The following is a 10,571-nucleotide window of genomic DNA, read 5'->3' on the forward strand; positions in this document are numbered from 1 at the left end:
GCCCTCGTCGCCGCTGAGCCCGGAGCAGCTGGTCCGGATCCAGAAGAACAAGGCAGCGGCCTTACTCAGACTCGCCGCCCGCAACGTGCCCCCGGGCTTCGGGGAGAGCTGGAAGCAGCAGCTCCACGGAGAGTTCGGGAAGCCGTATTTTATCAAGGTACACACGAGCGCCGGCGGCGGACTTGGCCCTGTTGACGTTCGAGGTTCGAGCCCCTATGGGTGCGCATGTCAGCATCCTAGCTCTTCTTTCCCCACCCGCAAAACAGACCCATGGTAGTTGGAGGGTTGGCGCCTGTGTTAGGTGCAGATTTAAGGACCGCCAAACCATAGTCACGAGAGGAGTCCCGGTGGCAGAGTGGGTTACGCGTGCAGGGCTGCTAAGGGCAAGGGCAAGGGCAAGGTAAGCAGTTCGCAACCACCAGCCGTGAGAGAAAGATGAGGCTGTTTGCGGAGTTACAGTCTTGGAAAGCCATCGGAGTACTCCTACCCTGCCCGGGGTCACTGTGAGTTACAATGGACTCGATGGCAGTGAGCTTGGGTTTTCGAGACGGTGGGTAGCCAAGAACCCTGATAGCATTGGTAAGTGCAAGGGTTGACAATTTGAACCTCCGGCTAGACCCTGGAAAAGAAGGGTGGGGCACTCCTCTTCCTTAAAGACTGCAGCCACGGAAACCCAATGGGGCCATTCTAAATCTCCCACAGAGTGGCTGGGAGCCCAAGTGGACTCCACACCGCAGAACCACAGGGTGGAAGTTATGTGCTGGGCTACCAGAACTGAAAGGCTGGCAGGTGAAACTCACCCATCCATAGGTACCTCGGAAGAAAGGCCTGGTGATCTGGCTTCAGAAAGATCTCAGCCTAGAGAACCCTATGCAGCACAGCTGTACTCTGCACCCAGGGGTCCCAGGGGTCTGAATAGACGCCACAGGCAACTAGCAATGGCAATAGAATGTGATACAGGCACATTTTAATCCAGGGAAGATTGGCAGGCGAAATCCACCAACGGGGCCCAATGAAACCTGGCGGCTGCTTTTCTTTCCTTTTTTAAAAGGCAGTAATAACTGCTTTTCTTTCTTTTTTTAAAAGCCAGTAATAAGAAAGGAAAGTAGCTGGGGAAGTGGTTTAATCCAGTGGAAGGGAGCGGAAAGCGAAGCCCACTGCCAAGTCGCCTGCATTCCTGCGAACCGAGAACAGCAGAACTGCCCCATCGTGTTTCCAAGGCCGTCAGCCTTTATGGAAGCAGACTGCTCCATCTCTGCCCCGCGGGTGGCTGGTGGACCCCAACCACTGACCTGTGATTACCTGTGGGGTGCTTTAACCACGGCGCCACCAGGGCTCCCTGGAAGGAAACCCCTGCTGTTACAACTCATAGAATGCAGCCTAGGGCAGGGCTGGGTAGGCCTGTTCTTGTGAGTTCCCAAGATGCTCAATTTTTTTTTTTTCTAAACCAGATCGGGCCCAAAGCTTTTTTCATTTCATTTATTAATTTCCTGTTTGTTTTTTTATTAATCACTTTATTGGGGGGGCTCTTATAAATCTTATAACAATCCATCATTCAATTGTATGAAGCACACTTGTACATATGTTGCCATCAACATTTCCAAAACATTTTTTTTCTACTTGAGCCCTTGGTATCAGGTCTTTTTTCCCCTCCCTCTGAGACGCTCAATCTCTACTGGAGAGCAGAAAGCTTCCTTCCTCTCCTGAGGAGTGGCGCGTGGTTTCAAACTGCTAACCTTGTAGTTAGTAGCCCAATGTATAACTCACTTGCCAACTGGGGCTCCTCCTTCAAAGAAAGGAGGGAGAGACCGGAATGGGATTTAGGTAGTTTGTTGTGTTTTATGAAAAAAGAATGTGCTTGTAGAATTTGCCAAAAAACTAGGTAATTCAGCTACGTTGTGTTAGAGGCTTTCTTCCGGAATTCTTTGGGCTTCCTCAAAGCCTCTGATTGGAATCCTAATTTATCTTTAAATCAGCTAATGGGATTTGTCGCAGAAGAGAGAAAACACCACACTGTGTATCCACCGCCAGACCAGGTCTTCACGTGGACCCAGATGTGTGACATCAGAGAGGTAAGGACAAGAAAGTGGTTTGTTTTCTTCAGCGAGCGGAGGCAGTAAAACATTGCTCTCTAACTAGGATACTCCAGGTAAGTCAAGGTCTGTAATCTGTAAGACGTAGACTGAAATTGGTTTGACTGGCTCAAAAAAAAAACACCCAACTTCAAACTTAAACTGCCACTGAGTCGATTCCGACTCATAGTGACCCTGTAGAACAGGGTAGAACTGCCCCTGCGGATTTCCAGGACTAACACTACAGGAGTAGAAAGCCTCATCTTTCTCCTGAGGAGAGACTAGTGGTTTTGAACTGCCGAACGAGCAGATCGCAGCCCAATGCGCAGCCCAATGCGTAGCCACTGTGCCACCAGGGCTCCTGGCTATATGTGAGTGAAGAATAGTATCTATTTAGTTCTAGATCGCAGCGAAAACATCCTTCTATTATCTTTTGAATTCCAGTTTCCCATGAGCTTGTTGCAGCCCCTCGCCTGTATGTTAGCGTGGATTTACACGTTAACTGTTGTTTTGTGCTGCGTCTGCAGCCAAAAAGAAAGGAAAAACCATGTGGCTGGAACAAGGGTCCGTGATTCTCATTTTTCTCTCCTTTTTGAAGAAGCTACTGATGGAATCTTTGCTTGCTGCACGTCAAACTCGGAAACGTACCGTTTCTACTTTTCAAGTCTTTCGGAGTCTATATTTGAGCATCTGGTTCTGGTATTCCATTTGCGTGAAGCTCACTCCATGCCACTATGAAGTATTGTGCTGTGAGTGATGAGAGCGGAGCCCTGGTGGCGTAGCGGGTTACGCTCAGGGCTGCTCACCATGAGGTGGGCAGTTTGAACCCACCAGGTCTCTCCATGGGAGAAAGATGAGGCAGGCTCCTGGGAAAGATTGACAGCCTCTGAAACCCTTGGGTGTGATCTACTCAGGGTCATGGTGAACTGGGGAGGACTTCATGGTACTGGGGTTTTTAGTGGGTGAGAGGATTACAGGCCTCCCTGTCTTAGTTGGTAGTACCAGGCCTAATGTTCAGAGTGGTCAACTAAAGGTCCTGTGTGTGCGGTGTCACTGGGGTGGCCCAAATGCTTAAGTAATCAACTGCTAAGGGAAAGGTTTGCTGTTCAGCTCCACATACAGGTTCCTCAGAAGGCACCCTGGTAATTGGCTTCTGAAAGGCCGCAGCCTTGAAAATCCCATGGAGCCCCGATCTGCTCTGATCATGTGGGGGGTGCCCAAGGTTGGACTCGAGGGCAACTGTTGGGGTTTTGGGGGATAGCTGGCCCCACCTCTGGCCCAGCGTTCTCTCTGTCCGACCACACTGTCCGTGTGGTCCGTGTGGCACTTTGAAGCTTCCAGCTGGTCCAATCTCCGTATCCTGTGAACAGATGCCTTTGGCTGTGGTCCGTCCTACTACACAAACGTTGCTGGTGGGTTCTGAGTAGCTTTGCGCCGCGTAAACCGTGCAGAGCCTGATCATGCACACCCGCTGTATGTGTGGCCATGTCCTCCTTCCCAGTCTCACGGTCACCTCATGAGTGGTGGACCAGTGTGGTGCCACCCTCTGTAGTTTGGTCTTGAAGACCGATTTCATAGGTCCATAGTGGGTACCTACTCGAAGCCTCTTAAGCCTTTCCTGGAAATCCCTGCCCTGTGTTTCGGGTCTGCTCCCTTGGGAGCACTTGGGGTTTGTCCTTTGTTCCCTCCCCGAGTGTCAGCTGGGGGCAGGAATCCTGTGGTGGACTCGAGGTCTATTAAACCAAACGGAAATGGAACAGGTGGATAAGCCCAAGCCTCCTGGCAAAACAAGCCGCACCTGAGATGCTTTCAGACATCGCAACGTATTACCTTGAAGCAAGAATTTGGGTCGTGTTGAGTTCAGATCGACTTGTGGCCTGAACGAGAAAGTCACCCATCCAGAACCAGAGCCCTGAACACAAAAGCCGTCCCTCCGAGAACAACCTGCTTCCCTGCAGAAAATACACCAGGGATTTAAAGAAAAGAAAAAAAGAAAAGCCAAATGCACTGCCACGGGACAGAGTAAAACTTCTTCTGAGGGTTTCCCAGACTACCGCCTGACCGGGAGTCTTTCTCCCCTGAAACAGATGGGGGTTCCAAACTGCTGACCATGCAATAAACCTTACTCTAAGTTTTTGGAAAAGATAAGGTATCAGCTGTGGAGGAAACCGGAAGCCGCTGGGCAAAACCATGAGAATGACAGAGAAGATGGGTGTCCAGTAGACACAAGGTCAGCGCTCCCATTTCCAGGTCTCCAGAACCTCGCTCCTCCAGCTCTCCTCAGCACTCATCCAGGAGGGAAATGAGGGGCATGGGCATTCTCCCGGCACTTGCTGGGACGACTTGAAATGGCCCCACTTCACTGAAAAGTGATTTGGGGAATCGATCTAAAGCATATTCTTTGATCAGTATCTCCAGTCTTAGAAATGAAAGGCAGAATTTGGGGTGCCGAGAAGGAATAGCCTGGGAACGTGCCGGTTACACACGTCTTGAAAGATGACCAAAATGTCGGATGAGGAAAATAAGAAGCATTGGGCGGTGGGTATCAGACAGCTGGGGGGTTTGCAAGGGGGAGATTGGAGTGGGATGGGCTGACCTGCGGAGAATGGACACCCCGGTTTGTCTTGGATGGCGTGTTTACTTGTGCATGTTGTACAAGCCGATTATCGAGAGGCAGGGCCATTGGGATGCCGAGACCCATTTGTCCCCACAAGTAGCGGTTCCAAGGAAGTTCTCCCATCCTTGGGGCGCTCAGTTGGGTCAGGAGGCGATGGCCTTCTGTTTCCAGTGAAACCCCCAAACCCACTGCCTTCGAGTGGACGCCAACTCCTAGCGACCTCGTAGGACAGAGGAGAACTGCCCAGAGGGTTTCTGAGGCTGGCTGTTGGCCTTCGGGGAGCACACTGCCATAGCCGAGGGCCTCATGGGTTCAAAGCACAGACCTCTGGGTTGACGGCTAGGCACTTAACCCACTGTATCACCACTGCATCACCAGGCACTTAACCCACTGCATCACCAGCGTGCCTGGGTTAACAGCCAGGCGGGTGTTCATTCAGTGTCTCCCACAGTGGGGGATGCTGTCATGATCCAGGGGTTGGGGTGGTAGCCGTGGGTGCAATTGGGGGTCATTGAATAAAACTTAAAGGGGCGTTGGAAGCATGAACTGTTAGTGCATGTCTCATCTGTTTGCAGACAAGGGCTGCAGGCAGGCCAACCAAGTTCAGGAACCGCTGCCTGCACTATGGTCTTGTTCTAACTCCCTACCATCTGGTGTTTGCAGGTGAAGGTCGTCATCCTGGGCCAGGACCCGTATCACGGACCCAACCAAGCTCACGGGCTCTGCTTCAGTGTGCAGAGACCTGTGCCACCTCCACCCAGGTACAGTCATGCTGCAGATGGTGCCGTGGCGGTCCTGGGGGCCTTCAAATGTGAATGACAGGCCGGTAGAAAGGGTGGCTTTGAACTGCTGACCTTGCAGATCTCAGCCCAATGCATAGCTACTACGCCACGGGGGATCCTAAACACTTGAGACTAAGTAAATGAGCAGGTAGCGACCATCTCTCACAAATGCGGCTTCCAGCTGTATTTGATTCTACGCGTGCGTGCGTGTGTGCGAGTGAGTATACATGGAGCCCTGGGGGGGTTGCATTCGCTCTGGGAGCAGGGTTTCTCTGCCTCATCCTCCATCCTCGAGGCAAGGAGCTGCCTTTGTGTGGGACTGCCCTGTCCTGCCTTGTGTCTCCTGGGACAGTTTGCAACATCCCTGCCGTTAGAGGGCAGTAGCACCCTTCCCCCACTCCAAAACATGTCCATAGATAACTACCTGGCGTCCCCCTGGGGGCTAAAGTTGCCCTCTTTTAGAACCACCCGCTACCTTGGAGGGTTATATGAGTGCAGTAAATGCCAAGCTCACTGACTCTGAGTTGATTCCAACTCCGGTGACCCTATCTGTCAGGGTAGAACTGCCCACATAGGTTTCTTGAGTGTAATGTTTCACAGAAGTAGAAAGCCTCTTCATTCTCCTTCCGTGGGCCTGGTGGTTTTGAACCGGTATATATATATATATATTTTTAATCACTTTACTGGGGACTCGTACAGCTCTTATCACAATCCATACAACCATTGTGTCAAGCACATTTGTACATTTGTTGCCATCATTTTCAAAACATTCGCTTTCTACTTGAGCCCTTGGTATCAGCTCCTCATTTTCCCCCACCCACCCTCCCTCATGAACCCTTGATAATTTATAAATTACTTTTTTATGTTTTACACTGACCGATGTCGCCCTTCAGCCACTTTTCTGTTGTCCGTCCCCCTGGGAGGGGGTTATATGTAGCTCATTGTGATCGGTTTCCCCTTTCTCCCCGTGAACTGCTGATCTGTGGTCATGGTGTCCAACCCACGACCCGCTCTGCTCCAGGGCATCCTGTGTGCATGCGCACTTGAAGCTAAACTATGCTCATTTGTGAGACAGTGGCTGCCTGGCTCCTTTCCTTAGGTCTCCGCCAAGTGTGCAGGAGCCGTGGTGGCGCAGTGCTGCGTGCGGGGCTGGAACCCGCGAGGTTACAATCTTGGAAACCCGGGGGCAGTTTCACGGTCACTCGATAGCAGTGAGTTGGTTTTGGCTTGAAGTCCACACCGGGGTGGGGGTGGGGATATTGGGCAGACAGACTGGGCTGTCAGAGAAGACTGGGTTTACCTCCTGGCTTTTGGAGCTCTGGAATCCACCCCACAAGGACTCGGATCAGACTTTTCACTCTGACCTGTGCTGGCTGGATTCCATTGGTTGCTGCCCTGCTCTGCATGGCTGAAAGGCGGAGGGGTAAGCGTGCAGGACTTAACCTCTGACCTTTTGACAGGTACCCTCTGCAGCTAGTTGCCGGCTCTGCAGAATTATGCTGAACGTGCTCTCTCTGTTCCTCCTGTCTTCCAGTTTGGAAAACATTTACAAAGAGCTGTCCACGGACTTGGATGACTTTGTTCCTCCTGGTCATGGAGATCTGTCTGGATGGGCCAAGCAAGGTAACCATGTTTCATGTTCACTCCCGGTAGCCATGGGGATGACGCAGCAGCTCACTGAGGGCCCCCTCACTTTTGGAGGGCCCCGACCAACCTCGAGGCTCTTTTCTACCTGGGGGTCCAAGCGAGGGAGTTGAGGTCTGTTCATCCTCGCCTCCGGGGAAGACTCTGGTTTGACTTCTTCTGTTCGTTCTACTGGCGTGTCGAATCTCTGTGCCGACCCGCAGTGGGAACACCTCCAACCCAACCATGGCTAGATACGCTTGTGTCCCTTTCAGCAGCTTTCTTTCCATCCGCTTGTTGTGTTTTCAGAGCGCGCTATAAAAAAAGACTAGCGCACTCTCATAAAATGGTTAAATCGTATGTGCTTAAAATTCGATGTATTTAATTTTTATGTGTTTCATTTCATTTTAGTGAGGCAGCAGAAGGGTAAGATCATATCTATTTTCTTAGTTTAAGGAGGCTTGGCATTGAGCTGCTACCTGGAAGGCCAGTGGTGTGAATCCATCGGTCTCTAGTGGGGGAGGGGGAGGAATGAGGCTGTGTGCTCCCGTCAAGATTGAAGAGTGTCAGAAACCCAAAGAGAGAGTTCCGCTCAGCCCTGTAGGCTCACTGTCAGTCAGATAAGCCTGGTGGCAGAGAGTCGATGTTTTCTTTCCGGTTGTAGTCCTCTGGAAGAGGAAAATGTGTTTTTTAGTGTGGTGTTATTAATGCTTTAAGTTTTCACTCAAAGATTCTTCATTGGGAGCCTCAGAAGCGCATGCTAAATTTCAGCGTCCGTGCGTATATGTACACACATGTACGTATGTACTTACAGGACCTGTCATTTACTTTGTTGGTTTTTACAAGAATCCATTGGCTATACAATTGGAATAAAGGGGGAAAGAATGTACGGGGGTTGGAGCCCTTAGCTACTAACCAGAAGGTCAGTGGTTCAAGTCCACCAGCTGGCCCCTGGAGGACACAGGTGGCAGTTGGCGCTGTAACGGTTTGCAGCCTGAGAACCGTGAGGGGCTGTTCTGATATGTTCTGTGAGGTCACAGGGTCGAGATTGACTCAGTGGACCAGTGGGCTTTGCTTTGGGTTTGCTTATACAATCAGAGCGTGGAAAACATATTTCCTTTTTTGGCTGTTGTACTTATTTGTTGTTTTCTTAGTATTTTACTGTGCTTTCGGGGGAAAGAAGCCGGCAGAACCCATTCGACCATCCCCCCACATGTGTTGAAGGACGATGGTTGCGGTCTTGAACTTGTGTTAGCATTGTCATTAAACCATAAGGTTCTTTCGCTGCTTTTCTGGTAGCTTCTTATCGTGGTCTCACAGAACCCAAGCCTGGCATCTTTTACTTGGCGCTCGAACCAGCTATTTAAAGATGAGGAAAGGGCATAGTTCGCATTGGGGTCTAAAGAGTACCGCAGGGCCAGAGTGTGAGGGGAATCCAGCCCCTAACACATCATCACGGGTCTGGTAGGTGCAGTTGTACAGCGATAATAAGTAAAGATTATAGTAAAGTCATAGAGAGCATGAGAGATAGGAGATTGAAATAATGGAGTCAGACACATTTCATGGTAGCATGCTCACCCCAGCCCCGCTGCTTGGTGGACCACATGGAGAGGGAGACCAGAGGGCAGGAGAGAGGGGGAGGGGAAGGAGGACAAGGGGAAAGAGAACAGGAGAAGAGAGGGAGCCCAAGAGAGAGCTCTTTACTGCTAACCCAGGCCTATATATCTTTGGGGGGGTGCAAGCCCACTAATTACAGGTAAAGACATCCCTCACAGGAAGGGGTTGCACCATAGGTTATACAGCAATGAGAGGGGGACAATCTAGGGATATACACGCAATAGGAAGAGGAGGGATTAAGGGTACATGTGACAAGATGGGCAGATCCTAGATTCAGGATGGCAGCCTAACTTTGGATGTCACTGAGCCTGTTTGACCTGTTTCCTGGCTCAACTGTAGAGACCATTATCAGTAGGGTGTGAACTCCACCCACAGGAACCAAATGGATGACTGCAAGCCTTTAGGGAGAAGTAGCCCATTGTCCTTAGCAGCAGGGAGCAGGCCTACCCACCCAGTGGTGGGACTAGACAGTTGTCTGGCAACTGACTGCCTTTAAGGAGGTAACTTGTCAATTATTTACCCTTAGCTGCAGTGTCCCAAGTCTTAACATATTTGGGGGGAGACGCTTGGGAGAAATCTTACTGTTTCCCACACCAGAGCGCAAGGGTTCCCACATCCTTGGTGGTTCCTGGCCAGTGGATTCCCGCGTCAGTGCCATTCTGAGTGACATTGACTTGCTTCTGCTGTTTAACGCTGGCTTGTGTAAGACAAAGCTGTCGGAGGAGGAAGACTCCGCGCATGCCCCTTGGAAGGAGTGGCAGAAAAGGAGTAAAGAAGATGGGCACCATCTTCAAAGGACGGTATCGGCCACCTGGGGAGACTCATTTCTGTCTCTCTGCAATGACCTTTGAGTTTGGGGAACCCAAGGGGCCAGAGCAGGACCGTTGGGTGGATCTGAACTAAGGTTTTCCCATAAAATTCCTGTCGCAGGGCCCTTGCTCCCTCAAAGGGGCTGGGGCAGTCGTGATGGAAAAGGATTTCTCAGCAAAAACGTCCTGGCCTTTGGCTCGCCAGCATAATTTTCTATTTTCTTAAACCTTCCTCTGTCCTGTGAGAACATCTATTTTGATTACCAACTGCCCCTGCGGGGTTTCTGACACTGTGACCCCTCATGGGAGTAGAAAACCTCATCTCTGATGGCTGGTGGGTTGGAACGGATAACTTTTACGGTCAGCAGCCCAGTCTTTGGCCCACTGTGAGTGCCTTCGTGCGAGCGTGCACATGCCCAGCCGCCGGCCCTAGGACTCCTATCCAGACTGTCCCTTAGGAATCCCTGTAAACAGTCCCCCTAGCCTTCCGAGCCGCATTCTCTGCCGTCAACTCACCCAGCAGATCCCCACAGATGCTACTGTTATGAGATTTTTTTTTAAGGCACCTTACCATGATGGAAATAAGCAAACTCGCTGCCATCGACTTGACCCCAGCTCATAGTGCCTCTACAGGACAGAGCAGAGCGGCCTCTGGGTTTCCCAGATGGCCACTCTCTCTGGAAGTAAAGTGAGCGGCGGGTGGTTTCAAACCGCTGACCTTGTGCTTAGCAGTCCAACACAGAACCGCTACAGCACCCCGGCTGAAGACAAGTGCAGCCATCCACTGATGGCAGGGACAGGTTCCAGCCCATTTTTGCAGTCAGCCCGTGCAGAGGCGGACTGGAACCTTAGCCACAAGACTTTTGGACTCAACCCTGTATCTCCCAGGGTGGTCGAAAGTATGGTAGCCCGCCAATGGAAGACACCGTTCTTCCCGGGGACAGTGGTAGCGAGTGGGAGCGGTGACCTGACAGGGCAGAGCTGGCGACAGACTGCCCCGTGACCTGATCACCCAGAGGGCACGTGCTTGTGTCTCCACTGCCTGCCGCCC

The 10,571-nt window shown here is 51.3% G+C and overlaps 1 protein-coding gene across 1 annotated transcript in view; it reads left to right on the top strand.

Annotated features, from left to right (window-relative positions):
• Position 1: 1 nt before the first annotated feature.
• The window catches only part of UNG (uracil DNA glycosylase), a gene marked incomplete at its 5' end in the record, with an annotated part of 16,276 nt that continues 5,706 nt past the window's right edge, over positions 2-10,571 (top strand). The window contains 5 exons of the mRNA XM_045296684.1: positions 2-157; positions 1,977-2,072; positions 5,353-5,450; positions 7,006-7,094; positions 9,348-9,511. Coding sequence (XP_045152619.1) covers positions 2-157; positions 1,977-2,072; positions 5,353-5,450; positions 7,006-7,094; positions 9,348-9,511 — 603 coding nt within the window. The remainder of the gene's footprint in view (positions 158-1,976; positions 2,073-5,352; positions 5,451-7,005; positions 7,095-9,347; positions 9,512-10,571) is intronic.

This window comes from Echinops telfairi, unplaced genomic scaffold (assembly GCF_000313985.2).
Source record: "Echinops telfairi isolate 266 unplaced genomic scaffold, ASM31398v2 ScPeMD7_7412;HRSCAF=8450, whole genome shotgun sequence".
Lineage (NCBI taxonomy): Eukaryota > Metazoa > Chordata > Mammalia > Afrosoricida > Tenrecidae > Echinops > Echinops telfairi.